Here is a 17,926-nt window from a genome sequence, read left to right on the forward strand (position 1 = left end):
GTTTTACTAAGGACAGAAGTTGTCAAACTAACCTAATCTGTTTTTATGAATTGGTGAGCAGAAGTCTAGACAGAGGGGCCGCTGTGGATTTAGTGTTTTTGGACTTTGCAAAGGCATTTGACACTGTCCCCCATAGACGCCTAATGGGTAAATTAAGGACTATAGGTTTAGAAAATATAGTTTGTAATTGGATTGAGAATTGGCTCAAGGACCGTATCCAGAGAGTTGTGGTCAATGATTCCTACTCTGAATGGTCCCCGGTAATAAGTGGTGTACCCCAGGGTTCAGTGCTGGGACCACTATTATTCAACTTATTTATTAATGATATAGAAGATGGGATTAATAGCACTATTTCTATTTTTGCAGATGACACCAAGCTATGTAATATAGTTCAGTCTATGGAAGATGTTCATGAATTACAGGCAGATTTAAACAAACTAAGTGTTTGGGCGTCCACTTGGCAGATGAAGTTTAATGTAGATAAATGTAAAGTTATGCATCTGGGTACCAACAACCTGCATGCATCATATGTCCTAGGGGGAGCTATACTGGCGGATTCACTTGTTGAGAAGGATCTGGGTGTACTTGTAAATCATAAACTCAATAACAGCATGCAGTGTCAATCAGCTGCTTCAAAGGCCAGCAGGATATTGTCGTGTATTAAAAGAGGCATGGACTCACGGGACAGGGATGTAATATTGCCACTTTACAAAGCATTAGTGAGGCCTCATCTAGAATATGCAGTTCAGTTCTGGGCTCCAGTTCATAGAAAGTATGCCCTGGAGTTGGAAAAAATACAAAGAAGAGCAACGAAGCTAATTAGGGGCATGGAGAATTTAAGTTATGAGGAAAGATTGAAAGAATTAAACCTATTTAGCCTTGAAAAAAGACGACTAAGGGGGGACATGATTAACTTATATAAATATATTAATGGCACATACAAAAAATATGGTGAAATCCTGTTCCTTGTAAAACCTCCTCAAAAAACAAGGGGGCACTCCCTCCATCTGGAGAAAAAAAGGTTCAAGCTGCAGAGGCGACAAGGCTTCTTTACCGTGAGAACTGTGAATCTATGGAATAGCCTACCACAGGAGCTGGTCACAGCAGGGACAGTAGATGGCTTTAAAAAAGGGTTTGATAATTTCCTAGAACAAAAAAATATTAGCTACTATGTGTAGAAATTTTTTCTTCCCTTTTCTCGTCCCTTGGACATGTGTCTTTTTTCAGCCGTACTAACTATGTAACTATATGTAACTATGTAATGTCATTATGACAGAACATTCTTGTGCATTTTTTGAGGAAGGCAAAAAAGGGTCTAGATCCCAGCCGGAGCCAGGTAGAAAGCCTTTTTGGAGAAGCTTTTTATTCCTCACTGTGTTCAGATCCAGTCTTGCTGTCCTAACAACAAACAGAAAGGGATCAAGGATCGCAGATATTTCCAGGAGTATCTATTTTGTTTCCTCAGGTGAGGATCTGTCTGGCCCATATAAATTAGATTGTTAATGAATCCAATGACAATTGGCGAGACCGCCAGCCAAAATCTTATTTTTAAATTGAGCTTTTTAACTCTTGTTCACATAAGTAAAGTATCAATGAAAGTATTTTAGCAGAAGCAAATCACCAGTACCCTAAAACATCAGTGCAGCTTAATAAGCAATTGGTTGTATCTCCACAAGATAAAAGCATTTAGTAGGGACTTTTCACCCTAATATGACCTCGGAAAAACTTTTGCCAAAATAAATTATAACTAAGGCCTCATGCACATGACTGTAGCCATCTGCTCGGCCGTGATTTTCAGGTCGGCTGGCCACGGAGTGTCCCCCGTGAGCCGCCTTCATATCGCGGGCGGTGCACATGGCCGCGTCAATTATTTTCCATGAGCCTGGACCGCAGAACATGGCCGTAATAAGACATGTCCGTTCTTTCTGCGGTCCAGGCTCCTGGGCCATCCACGGACCGGGGAAAACAAGATCGTGTGCATGGGCCCATAGAAATGAATGGGGCTGCAATTCTCCTATGGATTTTTGGGGGAATTGCGGCCGCAAAAGCACGTTCGTGTGCATGGAGCCTAAGAGATTGAAATCAAGTCACCTGTCTTGATACACAAAGAAGGTAGACCTTCTGCAGATGCATTGCTCCTATAGAGCACATAGATAATACAAAAAATAGATGGATCCAGCTCTCTTCCAAATAAACTTCCAAAATTTTTTAGAACACACATCTCTAGCAATGATCTACTTACTTGTTTAAGGTCCGATAAAGGACATAGTCATAGCATTCTAATAAAGACTGTATTTTATTTAGAATACTGCCAGATGGTGCATTCTTTCTCAATATTATGTAGTAAATAATCCCTACAGATACCATAGGGTAGTAATAGCAGCAGTGGCGTCTGATTACTCTGTATGTGATAAATCTAATCATGCTAGTGTTGGTAAATCAGTAACACCTAACATACTGGTTTAGACAATGACATGTATTATTCCATCATATAATGTGACACAATAAACAGGCGATCGTTTTGTATGTGATGGTGGCCTTCCTCGAACTTACTTGGATGTAATGGCAACGCACTGGCATAGTCATCTTTATTAGAATGTATGCACATTGTTTGAAGGTTGCAGTATAAGTTCTTTCTGCTCCTCAGTTCTAGGCACGTAAAGAGAAGTGCACAATACTTTATTATAAAATTACGCCCTAGGCTACAGAACAGTCAATGGCAGATGCGATTCTACTTTGTTTACATACTTAAGCTGTAGAAGTTGACTCTGAAACAGTAATTAAACTAAGCAAATATCCATTTATACGGTAATCCCCTGTTTATATAAATATTGATGTATATGGTCGTCTTGAAAGCATTAGGAAGTCCGTTTTCTAATTATTATTGTTCCAAAATGAAAAGCTACCACTTAATAAATGGCATTGGTGTTCTGTTCATTTTCCATTATACTATAGTATCTATAAAGTGTATACTACAGATCATACCACCATAGTCAAATTACACAATGGTGCTTGAAACTTACAAGGGTTATTGGATTGGCAATTATTGGGGTTCTGCTGCTGGGTCTGCTGCTGGGACTTAAAAACACTGATTTTCAGAGTAGGTCCCTGTTTTCAGTGGAAAAAGTTTACACTCACATGCAGTCATCTCTGAAATGAAATTAAAATGACAAAAACTTAGAGGACCTGTCAGCTCTCCTGACATAGCTGTCTTAGTAAATACTTATATTCCCCTCTAAATAACAATGCTGGAGCACATTTTCTTAGAAATCTCTTCATTGTGCTGTTCCTCTGTTGTTCCTCCTGGAAATGTATGAATACATTAACCACTGGGTATTACCAATGGGGCATGTTCCTAAACAGTCTGACACTGTCCAATCATTGCTGGCATTTCCAAGTGGAATAACAGAAGAAAAGCATATTGCAGAGTTCTAAGAAATGGTGCTCCAGCATTGTTATTTCATAGGGAATATAAGTATTTACTAAAATAAGACATTTCAGGAGAGCTGTCAAGTCCTCTTTTAAAGATGTGTAGTCAATTGACAACAGTTGGCTTCTGTAAGACTGGGATCCCACAGCATGGTTTAAATGCTATTCATGTTGCAAATTGCAGCAAAACCGTGCCATTTGGCAGCAATTTTCACAATTTAAACCCCGACGCAAGATCACAGCCTCATCTATTTTAAGATCAGTGATGATCCTAGCTGCCGACCTCCAACCAATTTGACTTTTCTGAAAAGTTTGATTGACATCCATAAAAATAAGTATCCGACAACATCCACATGCTACTCAAGCTTGATAAACGGCTGTAATATCCCTATTGTACTATTCCTTCCGCCATTAGATTTTATGTCTGTTATTCTCAGAAAATCCCTTCAAATGAGTATAGTAGTATAATTACACTCCTCAACATTGATATTGCAACACCAAAAAGGAAAAGTTTTGGAATCGTGGAAATCACAGGATTGATAGATATGTTAATGATATGCAAACGATAAATAAAATGGAAACAAAATATTCCAAACATCTTGATTTATTCAGTATTGGGTATGAGCGCCACATGCAGAAATACACGCAATTACACGCCTTGGCATGTTATCAATGAGGTTATTAATGGTTTTCTGAGGAATATTATGCGAAACTGAATGCACTTTGGCAAGCAAATAATCAAGATTGGCTGCTGGCAGCTCCCTTTGCAATTGCCGACTAATGACGTCCTAGATGTGCTCCATGGGAGACAAGTTCGGAGATGCAGCAGGCCATGGTAGCACATTTAAACCACGCAGGCTGCTCATAGTAACACAAGCAACATGCGGCCTGGCGTTGTCCTGTTGAAAAACGGCTTCTGGGACACTTTGGAGAAATGGCCAAACCACTGGTTCCATGTCCAAATCAGTGTAATGTTGAGCTGTTCAGGTACCCGTGTACCTGAAATAAAGAATAGAAGGGTCCAGCTACCGTACTTTATGCCACCCCACACCATAACCCCCAGGAGTAGGACCGGTGTGATGTTTACTTGTGAAGGCCTCTTTATGTCATTGCCCACATGTTCTCCAGACCAATCTCCAGTTGTCATTGTGTCTGAGACAAAAGCATGACTCATTGCTGAAGAGGATAGACCTCCATTCCAGCCTACATTGCCGTCTTGTTGAGCACCATGATAGCCTTCGAGAGCAGTGGCGTGTGGTCAATGGAACACCTGTAGCTGAACGTCTGGCGTGTAGCCCAATGTTATGCAAACACCTTCTGATGGTTTGTGTCGACACTGGTTGCCACCCTAGTTTTGGGATGTGACATCAAATTTCACTTGCAGTACAGAATTGCTCACTATGTGCCATACTTCCAATCAGACGATCCGTTGGTACAGAGGTTCGCCTCTGCGCACCCCTTGCTGTCATTCCCATGCGTTGTTGTTCTCCCAGCCTCCAGGACAGGCAATGTTGAACTGTGCTGACATCTCGGCCTAGGCGCGCAGCAATCTGCTGGAGTGATAAACCAAGGCATCTCAGTTCAAGGATTCTGTCCCTTTCATTGTGACAAGTGGCGATAACTGGCACGTCAACAAACAGGAGGCATCGCACAATCATCCCACACCACTTGATCCGATTTTTGAGGTTTCATGTGGCCAAAAAACATTGTTTTGAATCTGGCTTTTATCCCACTTCCACATGCCACAGATTGCAGCTATAATTGCAGCTAGGTACTTGAAAATCTGATCATATGCCGATCTTAGCGACACCTGCTACTTCCTCGATTTGCATAAACTTACGGCCTTACACCCTTCTTGGTGTTGCAATTTCAATGTTGAGGAGTGTATAAAGAAATATTGAATTACTTAGTTCCCATTTCTTGAACTGGATGTGTAAACAAAGATTCCCTTAATGTGAGCAACCCATAGAGACAATTTGATATATATATATATATATATATATATATATATATATATACTGTTTGCACTATATGTGCTCCGTTATTTATAATGAATAATCACCTCTAGCTATATAGATCATTCATCATTCTGTATACATTATTTTTTAGAGAAACTGGAAAAAAGATGTGGCAGGAGGCGATCCCTAAATAACAAGGTGCCCCCGATTTAATCTTTTTAACAGGAAATCCTTTTTTTCAATCACTTCTCGTATGAAAGCTGTTTCATATAAAATATTTGCACCAACAGCAACAAGACAGATAAAATAACTCTGCAAGTGTTGTGCAATATCCTTCAATCCAGTAATAGATTTTTAAAGATTACATCACATTTTATTGCTTATTAAGCACAACTTATAAAATGGTTTTGTGAACCTTTGATTTGCCTTTGCTAACACTTTCACTGACATTTACTCATGTGAGCAAGAATTCTAAACTGACCTTATGGTGGCTTTACATGCTTTCATATTGCGTACAATTCAACAATTTGACCAATAAAAACCACAGCTGGACCCGCAAAAAATAGGACCTCACACTGTTTAATCGCCGAAAAAAAAAAAGTTATGGCTCTCAGAATATTGCGACACAAAACAATTTTTTTTTTAATCGTTTTTTCTTTGTAAAAGTACTAAAAGATAATAAAAACTATAAAAATTTAGTATCGCCATAATCGTATTTACCAGCAGAATAAAGTTAAGTTGACGTTTTTAACGCACGGTGAAAGGCGTAAAAACTAAACCCAAAAAACAAAGGGGGAATTGGAGTTTTTTCCAATTTCACCCCACAAATTATTTTTTTTAACTTTCCCAGTACATTATATGGTGCCATAAAAACTACAACTCCTCCCGCAACAAAATAAGCCTCCATACCGCTCCATTGACTTACAAATAAAAAAGTTCTGGCTCTTGGAAGACGGTGAGTGAAAAACGAAAATAAAAAATGGCTAGGGCTTTAAGGGGTTAAACATTCTCTGGATAACCCTTAAGAAGTGCTAAGCCAAGTTTAATGGTATCAAGAAAACGTACTACAAATAGCCTAGTAATAACTGGTTTATGTGTTACTAATATATTCCGTTGCCTGGTGCCCTTTTATTGACCCATTTATATGACTTCTGACTTGTTTTAAATGCAGATCTTACCTGTAGTCCACTAATTGTTATCTTAAATAAGCCATTTGACAATCTAAAGAAAGATTAACAAGAATTTATAATGTATTTACTGTAGTAGCCGGAGCTACTGTAAACTTATTATCCACACTCTCTCTCTGGACCAACCGACCCGGATCTGCAGATGGGTGAAACTTCCTTTATGTAAGATAACGACTTTCTCCACTTTCACAAGAATCAGATCAATTTTCTAACATAGAAAGTCTCTCTCTACAGACGAGGCCTTAAGCTGCCTATACCCATTAGATTCATGTTGCTGTATCCTTCCAGTAAAGGGCGTATCGAATAATTGCTGATTTCGATGTTTGGCCCCTTTTCTGGGGCCCTCCCCAGAACATAGACCCCCAGAAAAAAAGAGCATATTCTCTTGTCTGCAGGGAGCCCGTCTTGGATCCCCCCAGGTTGCCACATCAGGACCCATCTGTGCCGCACAAGGCCCTGATACCGAACAGCATCAGGACATTATATGTGACGCAGAACACAATGTCCATCATCAGAACGTTGTCTGCTATGTCACATATAACATCCTGACACCAGTCGGCCTCAATACTTTGTATACGCCACGGCACAGACCACCCAATGTGGCTCCAAGGCAGGCCCTGTGCGAGCCCCTTCCCCTCTGGGCCCTGTTGCAGTTGCACACCCTGTGACTGCGATCGTTTCATGCCTGCCTCCAATGAGGGTACCTCCCAAATGCCCCAATCCATGTGTGCGTGTTTATGGAGAGATTTTTGTCCGCTGAAAGAACATTCTTTTTTTGTTCTACTCAATAAACTGTTTAGGCATTAAATAATGTAGAAAAGTAAAATAAAAATTATTTTTACTGTGCTTCATTTTATACTCCTCCGAATGTAGTTGACACATGTAAACAATGGATTCATTCTGGTTGCTATGACTACGTTAAGGGGCATACATTTATATAAACATGGAGGTAGAATTTCTCCACTAGTCTATACAAGATGTACTAATGTACAGTTCAGTTATACAGTATATATATATATATATATATATATATATATATATACATACATACACGCATATATATCTTTCGACATAGCTACAGCAGTCAGAGTAAAAAGATCTATTGTCTATATTGCTGGCTGCATTCCGAGAACTGGAAAAAGGTGCATAATAGAACCAAGGACATATGTAATATGTGATGACTTGAAAGATTAGAATATATCTGTATTATATTAAAGCCCAGAATGTTAGTTTTCAGTTGATACCAGGTTTAATTATCTAGGTGCTATATTCATGTAAGCAGGAAATTTTAGAAATTCGAAACCAGGATGAAAACGTTTAGCTCCTGGTTCTGTGTACGAGAGGGATGGGAGGGGGAAGCTGGAAGTGAGAGCAGGAAGAAAGGTCACACACAGCCTGTAAGGGTATGTTCACACGTGCACGTTCATTACGGCTGAAATTACGGAGCTGTTTTCAGGAGAAAACAGCTCCTGAATTTCAGACGTAATGGCATGTGCAGGCATTTTTCGCAGCGTCCATTACGGACATAATTGGAGCTGTTTTTCTATGGAGTCAATGGAAAACGGCTCCAATTACGTCCCAAGAAGTGACATGCACTTCTTTGACGCGGGCGTCTTTTTTACGCGCCATCTTTTGACAGTGGCGCGTACAAAAAATGACCGTCTGCACAGTACATCTTAAAACCCATTCAAATGAATGGGCAGATGTTTGCAGACGCTTTCAAGCAGTATTTTCGGCTGTAATTCCAGGCGTAAAACGCCTGAATTACGTCCGTAAATAGTGCATGCGAACATACCCTTAGTGTCATTTCTACCCCTGTACAGTCTCCAGTGATTCTAAGGTAGTGATAACAGGAACTTTTGTTCCTGTTATCACCCTGTCTTACCAATTACGGAGGATATGTGTTCACACATGTGGTCACATTTATGTGCTCTTTTTTTTTGCAGGGGTGAGAAGATGCAGTTTACACTTGTAATCACCCCCTGCAACAAATTAGGCCATTTTTCAATCAGTGACTTGGATGTTTACTGGCATCTGGTTCGCAGAGATTTTTGTCTCTTCAGTTGTAATGATTTTGTAAAGATACGCACTTAAAGACACTGGCATAAGTAACGTGTATAAATGTTGTGCATCTCCGGCCCGGCTTGGGTCAGACTTTTAGCTCCAAACATGATTTTTTTTTTTTACAAGGGTGTTTACCAGGTGCCAGGTGTCTACTTACAAAAAAATAAGTGGATGTGGGGGTCATAAGATGATTTTTTTGATGATGTCCAAAGTGTGCAAATTACCCCAGCAGCAAAAGGGTTAAATTAAAATTTTACATATTTTCTTTTTCATGACTAAAACGCTTTAAAATTTTCAAGCCCTTTTACCGTAGACTCAGTAAATTTTTAGATTTGCTTCCATTACATATTGAAACTATTTCTTGCCCTCTGATCACTGTTCCAATTTTCCAGGACACAATAACGTAGAAATAATGTTAATCTGCAATGTGCGTGAAAGTAAAATCACCTGTATAGCGGGATTAGACCACCGGAAATGAATGAATTAGGCTTCCTTTACATCTGCGTTCTGGCTTTCTGTTGTTCTGCTTTGTCATATGAACAGAACCCAGAAGCGCCGTCTTTGTTGCTTGACAGAGATTAACGGCGCCCAACGGAACCCATTGATTTCCAAAGGGTTTCCAATGTTGCGCTTTCTTGTTCGGCCTCTGACGTAGATGTGAACAGAGCCTCAGTATGAATGTTCTGCTTCTTTTTATTTTTTTGCAGAAATAGCGTCACTCCTCTACATAGCCGTGTATAGTATTGCAACTTAGCTTCATTTAACAAGATGGGGGTAGAGCTGTAATACCGGACTTGGCCCATGGAAAAGAGTGGTGCTGTTTCTTAGGGAAAAAAAGCAGAACCTTTTTTCTAATCTTTTTTAACCTTTTTCAATTTCCAGGACTACTACTTCTGACCAATCCTCTTCTTGTATGTTATGGCTTATTTTAGATGCATACCACAGTCGATAAACTATAGACAATAGTGTGACTATAACTATACAAGCCCAAGTGACTAATGTGTTAACTTCCACAAATGTACCTCTATTTAATTTATAGGAGGCGTCATCAAGTCATGAATGTAACCAGAGAATGATACTTCTGTATGGAGTTGGGAGAGAGCGAGATGAGGCCAGACGACAGCTTCGGAAACTTACCAAAGATCTCCTCAAGATTCTCAATACAAATGGCACAAGTGAATCTGCTGGTAACTCCTTTTATTGGATATATTAACATCGTCTATCAGAAGAAGCCCTGTCAGTATCAGAAGGGGACAGGTCAATAAGAAACACGTGTTGGCATTTGCACATTCATCAATGTTGCGATTTCCATTCCACATGATGGTGGTATTATGGGGGGTGGGGGAGTTCATGAAAACACTAAGGCCCCATGCACACGACCGTATTTTTCATCCGTAATTACGGACCGTACTTACGGACCCATTCATTTCTATGGGCTACGGACACCTTTCCGTATTTTTACGGATAGGTGTCTGTGCCGTAGAAATGATAGAACATGTCCATTTTTATCCGTAATTACGGCACAAACTCCCATAGAAGTTTATGGGCGCTTCCGTAATTACGGACGGCTAAGGATGTGCATCTGTAGCCGTCCATAATTACGGAAGCATTGCTATGCGACGCCAAAGAATTACCCTAGATTCCTCCCTGTTTTATTTGTGTATCCGTAAATACGGATGCATTACGGATGTATTTACGGACACCCTTCTGTATATGCATATGATTTATGGATGACTACAGATCAGTATTTACGGACAGTATTTACCGATGGGTGAAAAATACGGTCGTGTGCATGGGGCCTTCCTTACACAAGGCTCCGACTTCTGAAAGTCCTATTTTCAAATAAGGCGTGAGTCTTCATCTTACCCCCTAACCGGTACTTTAAGGGGCAATTACTCACGCCTTCAATATCTACTAGTTTTGCTATATATTATGGCACTACTGGCATATACTAAACAAATATTTGTTAATTCGTAATAATACAATGTGCATGACATACTACATATACAGTATGTTCAGTACAGGAGGTATATAGTGCAGGGTATGTAAGCTAACTGTGAGGAAGAGTGGGATCATGGTAATAAAACCATCCTGCGCTGTGCTGCATCTATTAAAAACACAGGATGAGGATAGTACGAGTTCCCCCTAGAGACACGTACACCTACCACAGGTTGATAACCTAGGCTATAGACGACTTGCACTGATGTCTGACTCCATCTTTAAACTCTGTGCTCTCCACAATCTGACATTTAATAGCTTTCGCTTCCACATAGATAACCAATACCTGTCTGCTTTATATATCAAATACATTAACTTCCCCAACTGCTGTCTTAACTGAGACACACAGACATTACTGTAAATGTGAATTGATATTTTCTTTAAGTCAGTCATTACTTGTCAGAATTGTCCATATCTGCCATAAATCCAATGCTAAAGAACATTAGACGGCATATTGCACAGAAAATAGGCAACACAATATTGACTTGTCTAGGATGAGATTGTAGAAGCAGTTGTATAAATAAAAATGACACAATAGGAATACTGACAGCAATTCAGTGATTTGTATGAGTTGTTGCTTATAAAGGCCACGTGACGTGAAGCTGGAGGTAACAGCAAATATTGTCTTAGGGGCCATTATCTTAGCTGCTGCCTGTGTTCTAGAAGGTGAAATGTATATTAACCACACAATATAAAATTGTGTGCGGCAGAAACAAACTTTCAGAGGCGATAAACAAGCACTAAGTTTACTTACAGTCAAATGTACATTTTGGCTTGATACTATTTTACAAGAACTAGCTCAAGGGTAAAGTTACTGATAAAACAACAATATAATGACATTGTTTGGCCTCATTCAGATGAGCGTATTGTACACTGCCACCCACCATTTCCCTGCGGCTCTACTGAACCAAACTAACAACGCCATAAATTCACATATTCTGTAAGTTCAGTTCAGTAGAACTGCAGGGGGTCCAGGTGTTAGGTTTAGAATATGAATAATTAAGCGCGGGTATAGTACTGCTCAATTATGGAAAACACTTCTTAGGCTATGTTCACATCTGTGTCGCTATTTCCGTTTTTCTGTTCTGTCATAGGAACAGAAAATTTAAATAAGGGCAGTAGTGGATCCATCACCTGTCGGACACCAATGGCACCTGACGGACCTATTGACTTTAATGGGTTTGGTCAAGTTTTTGTGATGCTTTTCTTCGTAATTTTTGACCAGATCTGTGACACAGATGTGAACATAGCCTTAGATAGAATAGCAGAACAGTGTCAAGCACTGCTGTCTTGAAGCACTAGTGACCGTTCCATCTAACACAACATAGATTTCTTTGTATTGAGGGATGAAAGAAAAAGGACTTTCCCGTAATGGACTTACGTCCCGCATTTCATAAAAGGATTTGTAGGGGTTTTATTTTTATTGATTTCAATAGAAAGGTTTTGGAACCTGTTCTTGATTTAGGTAGGGGGTCTAGGGTACAGGGCTTCCATGTGAATTTTGAAACATGTCTGATGTTCATGTCAGTAAAGTCTGTTTTGTATACACCCTTTACCTGGTTTTATACTAGACCATAATATACACATCTGGTTGTTGAGTGATCAGGACAAATAAAAGGTAACCGAAGTTCATATTAACCACTTACAAATCATTGCTGTCACCGACAAAATGTAATCTATGGGTCACTTAACTTGTCATTTCATCTTGAATGGAACAACCTCAGATCTGTCTGCTTAATAGACAGATGTTTACTTATGATAAAATACAAAAAAGGTAACAAACAGTACTAACTACATTACTATTTCTGTCCTCAGGGCCTGTCAGGTATTTACCATATTTCCAATTTAACCATCACCTATTATATTCTCGCCAGAGAATCAAACGTACTGGTGTTCTAGACCTCCCCTAGCTTTCCTCTTACATCAGAGCAACTATAATGACCCATCTTTGGACTGTCACGTCTCACATGTCCTTCCCACTGGTTCATTTACAGAACATTAGGCACCAGGCATCATAGAGAACAGAATAAATTTTATGGTGAGCTGGTTTCCTTGAGATGCTTTGTTTGAAGACGGTAATAATATTACGCTACTCAGCAGTGACGAATCATAGATCATTCTGAAATTAAAGGGAACTTGTCACGTTGAAAATGCAGTCTAATCTGTGGGCAGCATATTATAGAGTAGGAGTAGCTGAGCAAATTGATATATATTTTTGTGGGAAAAGATTCAGTATATCTGGAAATTTATTGATTTAACCCTCTGCTCAATCTGTGCTTAGGAGTCCAATGGGCTGTCTCAATCAATGATTGACAGTCTTCCCTATTTAAGTGTGAATACAAAGATAGCTGTCAATCACTATGTAGAACTGCCCTTTGGACTCCTAAGCCTGGAATGAGCAGAGGTTTACATCAATAAGTTACAAGTTATATTGAATTTTTTCCCCACAAAACGATATATCACTCCACTCAGCTTCCTGTGCTTTATAACATGCTGTCCGCAGATCAAGCATGCTTAACTTGACAGGTTCCCTTTAAGCAAAATAAAAAACACACATTCAAATCAACCAGTTTTTTTTTTTTTTTTTCCTATGACTGAGATTCAAGTTTTACAGAACCAGTATATATGATAAATAATCCTAGATTGTATCCCAGTATAGTTATAGTGAGGTTGGGTGCTTCATCTGTCAATCACTATAACCACAAACGGTGAATCTAGTCACAGCATCAGGGGATATAAAACTTATGATGAGATTTAATAAAGTGTGGAGGTCAGTTGTTAGTTCATAATGTTGGTAATGGGTAACCATGTAATACAGATCCAGTTCAGTAGATACTCTTTATGGCAGCTGGGTAATAAACAGGAGTCTGGAGTACCCCTCTTCCTACAAGTCTAATTCATGGTATATAATCTATTAGAATCCTGCTATTTTACCATCTCTTTGCTGAACCTCCACTTTCATCCCTGCAAGTTTAAATTATGGTATATGCATATATTCCCTCTATTTCTAAATGGTCTGAAATTGTCTCCATAACTTTTGTCAGACTGTTTGATCCTTCATCCTTAAGTTTTATGATCCATCCAGACCCGCTAGTTTGTTTGTTTATCTCTGCATAGTATTTCTACCTCATGTGTCACATTTATTTCATGAATAGTTAAAACGTACCTACCTTTTCAGGTGACTTTCTGATTAAGCTGTCATATCTGCATAGATGAGGAGTAATACCATTACTGACCATTATATGACTTGTATACTGCATTATTTAGCTTAGTTTTCCCCTCTCCTATCTCTATCTATCACGTATGTAGAAGCTGCAGCATGGAGGGGATTATACAGCAGTACAGACAAGTGTAGCTGAGAATCCAGAACTGGGGTGACATAGAAATCTTACCAACAGCCTTTGTCTTTCTGTCTCTGCTCCTGCTTCCTCCACCTGCTCACTCCCTCCCCGCACCATAGACTTACATTCAGCATGTGTGTTGCTGACTTTCTCCCTGCTCCCTCCTCCATCAGATTACAGGAAGGGAGACACCTAGTGGCAGTAACATCACACAGAATTTGCATGGATAAATTTTAACAGTAAGTAAATTACAAAGTTGATATATATCAGGTATACTATTAGATTAGCATAAATTGCTTGAAAAGTTAGTGTCCAGTTAAACTAAATTAGGACTAGATCTAAGCATCTACTCCCCTATAAATTTGGTTGTAGCATAGGGGAAGGAACTCGTGCTTGGGCTGGCATGAGGGCGAAAAGTAATATTGTCAAAGTGTCGATACAGTTATATATGACAGTTAGACAGGGCAACAGACAGGCACAGTATGCTATGTGATCTAAACAAACAAACTTGTCTTCAGCTCCATTATTGTAGTTAATTGTTTTTCTATCTGCCATCACTCATGAACACACACCATGTTCACTACCTCTGCCTTCATTGTAGCTGTTGTTTGCTTTCCTTTATGACTTTGGTGGATTCATTCCACATCAGTCCCTGTCTCCTGCCCTCACTCATGTACAGCTCTCATTCACTTTCCTCAATCACCTTAAACCATCTGGTTCCACTGTTCAACACAAAAGTCACTCTCATAAATCACTGAACCATGTGCAGTCTCTCTCCTTTCTCCTGCTATTAGCTGCGGGGGACATCTTTCCTAACCCTGGTCCTCCATCTTCTGCTGCTAAGACTTCGTTCACATCTGCGTCAGGGCTCCGTTCCGACTTTCCGTCTGAGCTTTCCGTCGGAACGGAGCCCTGACTGACACAAACGGAAATCATAGGCTTCTGTTTCCATCACGATTGATTTCAATGGTGATGGATCTCGTGCCAATGGCTTCCTTTTGTCTCCATTGTGCAAGGGTTCCGTCGTTTTGACGGAATTAATAGCGTAGTCGACTACAGTATTGATTCCGTCAAAGCGACGGAGCCCTTGCACAACTGAGACAAACGGAAACCATTGGCACAGGATCCGTCAACATTGAAATCAATGGTGATGGAATTGGAAACCTATGGTTTCCGTTTGTGTCAGTCAGGGCTCCGTTCCGACCGAAAGCTCAGACGGAACGTCGGAACGGAGCCCTGACGCAGATGTGAACATAGCCTTAACTGTGGGCTCTGGAACTCTCAGTTCATGTGTAACAAACTCCTCTTTATTCCTGACTTATTTCTTTCTAACTCTCTCAACCTCCTGGCTCTTACAGAAACATGGCTACACTTGTCTGACACTACTTCCCCTGCTGCTCTGTCCTATGATGGTCTTCACTTCTCTCATGCCCCCAGACCTGAGATCATTCAGAATGGAGGAGTAGGTATACTTATTTTTTCCTCAATGCACTTTTCAGGGTATTCCTTTGGTACCCTCACTCACAATCCCCTCCACTGAGGTCCACACCCTCAGACTCTTCTGCCCATTCTCTCTGCAAATGCCGGTTGTCTACTGCACCCCTGGTTCACCCCAGCAGTTCCTAGATTTCTTTGCTGCCTAGCTTCCTCATTTACAATCTTGTGAAACAAAACTCTCATTTTGAGTGGCATCTCCATTGATAACCCAATGTCCTCATCTGCAAGTTTCTACCTTTAACTTCAGCCCTAGGCCTTTCTCAATTTACTAATTTTCCTATGCATGAAGATTGGCATTCACTTGACCTGGTCTTCTTCTGGCTCTGTTCAGTTCCTGACTTTATTAACTTTCCTCTCCCGCTCTCTAACCACAACCTGCTTTCCTTTACTATCAAATATTCTCTGCCTTCTCAGGATATACCTACAAATCACACATAAAGAAATCTACATTAACACTCAGCAAATGATGAACAGTCCACAGCCCTCATTGTGCAATATCTCTTAACTCTCATGTCCCAATCTGGCTGCCAAACATTACAATGAAATTCTCAAAAGTGCCCTGGACACGGCAGTGCCCCGAATGTTCCAAAACTCCTGACACAGACTGCGGCAGTCTCAAATTATTTCCTGATGGCTAAATCTAGTAGTAATAACTCTCCACCGATTCTTCTGGATCTCTTTTCACATTTGACACTGTAGACCAACTCTTACTGAGTATGCTCCCTTCTATTGGCCTTAAGGATACATCTCTTTTCTTAATACTTCTCTGATCGCAGATTCATTGTATCATTTTACTAGCTCTACTTCTTCTCCTCTTTGGGTGCTATTGGGGTTCTTCAGGGATCAGTTCTAGGTCTGCGCCTCTTTACTCCATACACAGTCCCTATTGGACAAACCATCAGCAGATTTGGCTTCCAGTACCCTCTTTGCGCTGATGACACACAATTATATACCTCTTCTCGTTACATCACCCCTGCTCTAATACAAAACACCAGTGATTGTCTGTTCGCTGTCTCTAACATCATGTTCTCTCTCTATCTGAAATTGTTTCTTTAAAAAATTCAGATTCTTGTGTTCACATCTTCTAACCTACCTAAACCTGATGTCTCCATCTCATTGTGTGGTACTACCATAACTCATAGACAGCACGCCCGCTGTTATGGGGTTATGTTCAGATCTTTCCTTTACTCCTTATAGTCAATCACTTGCACGCTCAAGCCAACTGCACGTCAATCATGTCTCCAGAATCCGCCCTTTTCTTACTGTGGAAACAACCTAAACTCTAATTGGTCTTCCCCTCAGTAAACTCTCCTCTCTCCAATCTGTCCTGTATGCAGCATCCAGGCCCATTTTTTTTTACCAATTGCTGCCCCAATGCCTCTACCGTGTGCCAGTCTCTGCACTAGTTGCCCACTCACTTTAGAATACAATTTAAACGTATTAGTCTCCCCCACAAAGCTCTCCACATTGCTGCACCTTGTTACATTACCTCCCCTATCTCTGTCTACCACCCTACCCGTGCTTTAGGTTCTGCCAACAACCTTAGATTAACATCCTCCATAATCCGTACCTCTCCCTTTTGTCTCCAAGATTTTTCCCGTGCTGCACCAGTCCTCTGGAATATGCTCCCCTGACAGATTAGTTCCCAACATCCACAGTTTTATACGTGCCCTAAAAACACCTCTGTTTAGACAGGCCTATAACATTCCCTAAAGTAAATACTCCCCCCCTCAATTACATTAGTCATCAGAATCTGAACCCCTCATTCAGCAGTATCCCCCCCCCCCCACTACTTGCACCGTAGTGCACTACGTGCCTGTCATACACAGATACTGGCTGGTGACTGGCTCATGTAGCTTTATGAGTATTACCCTATTTTATAAAAGATGGCTGGACAATTATACAAAACAAGTACTTTTACCTCCTTAATTTTCTCAATTTCCTCATAGATTGTAAGCTCTTGCGAGTAGGGACCTCACTCCTCTTGTTTGATTTGTTATTTAGTTTGCCACTATGTAATGTCTGATATTGTCTGTACATGTTCCCTTTAAATGTAAAGCGCTGCGGAATATCTTGGCACTATTTAAGTTTTCCTATTTTGTGCATATGTCTCGCCGGTAACCATAGAGGTTGAGGTAAGGTTGAGGTTAGATGTCACTTTTTATAATGATGACAATTTTGTTAATATAGTACAAGTTATGTAGATCTTATAAATGCGTAGTCAAAATTTAAATTGTCATTGGAAACCATTTACAAGCTTCTCATCAGACAGATGCATAATAGCTTGGATGAGCTCTTAGAATGTAGTAGAAGAGTCATTATTTCCTTCATTACAATACTGTATAGTGCATGGTGTGTAGATAAGACTTCACAGAAAATAAATCACTAGAGCAACCCAAGTACCAGAAATGCTGGGAGATCTGAACTCAGCAGCCTGCAGAATTGTGAATGC

The 17,926-nt window shown here is 40.2% G+C and overlaps 1 protein-coding gene across 1 annotated transcript in view; it reads left to right on the plus strand.

Moving 5' to 3' along the window:
* Positions 1 to 17,926, plus strand: part of MED12L (mediator complex subunit 12L) — a 507,362-nt gene that overhangs the window by 371,060 nt on the left and 118,376 nt on the right. The window contains exon 17 of the mRNA XM_075861497.1: positions 9,678 to 9,825. Within this exon, the coding sequence (XP_075717612.1) occupies positions 9,678 to 9,825 (148 nt within the window). The remainder of the gene's footprint in view (positions 1 to 9,677; positions 9,826 to 17,926) is intronic.

Source organism: Rhinoderma darwinii, chromosome 4, assembly GCF_050947455.1.
Source record: "Rhinoderma darwinii isolate aRhiDar2 chromosome 4, aRhiDar2.hap1, whole genome shotgun sequence".
Lineage (NCBI taxonomy): Eukaryota > Metazoa > Chordata > Amphibia > Anura > Rhinodermatidae > Rhinoderma > Rhinoderma darwinii.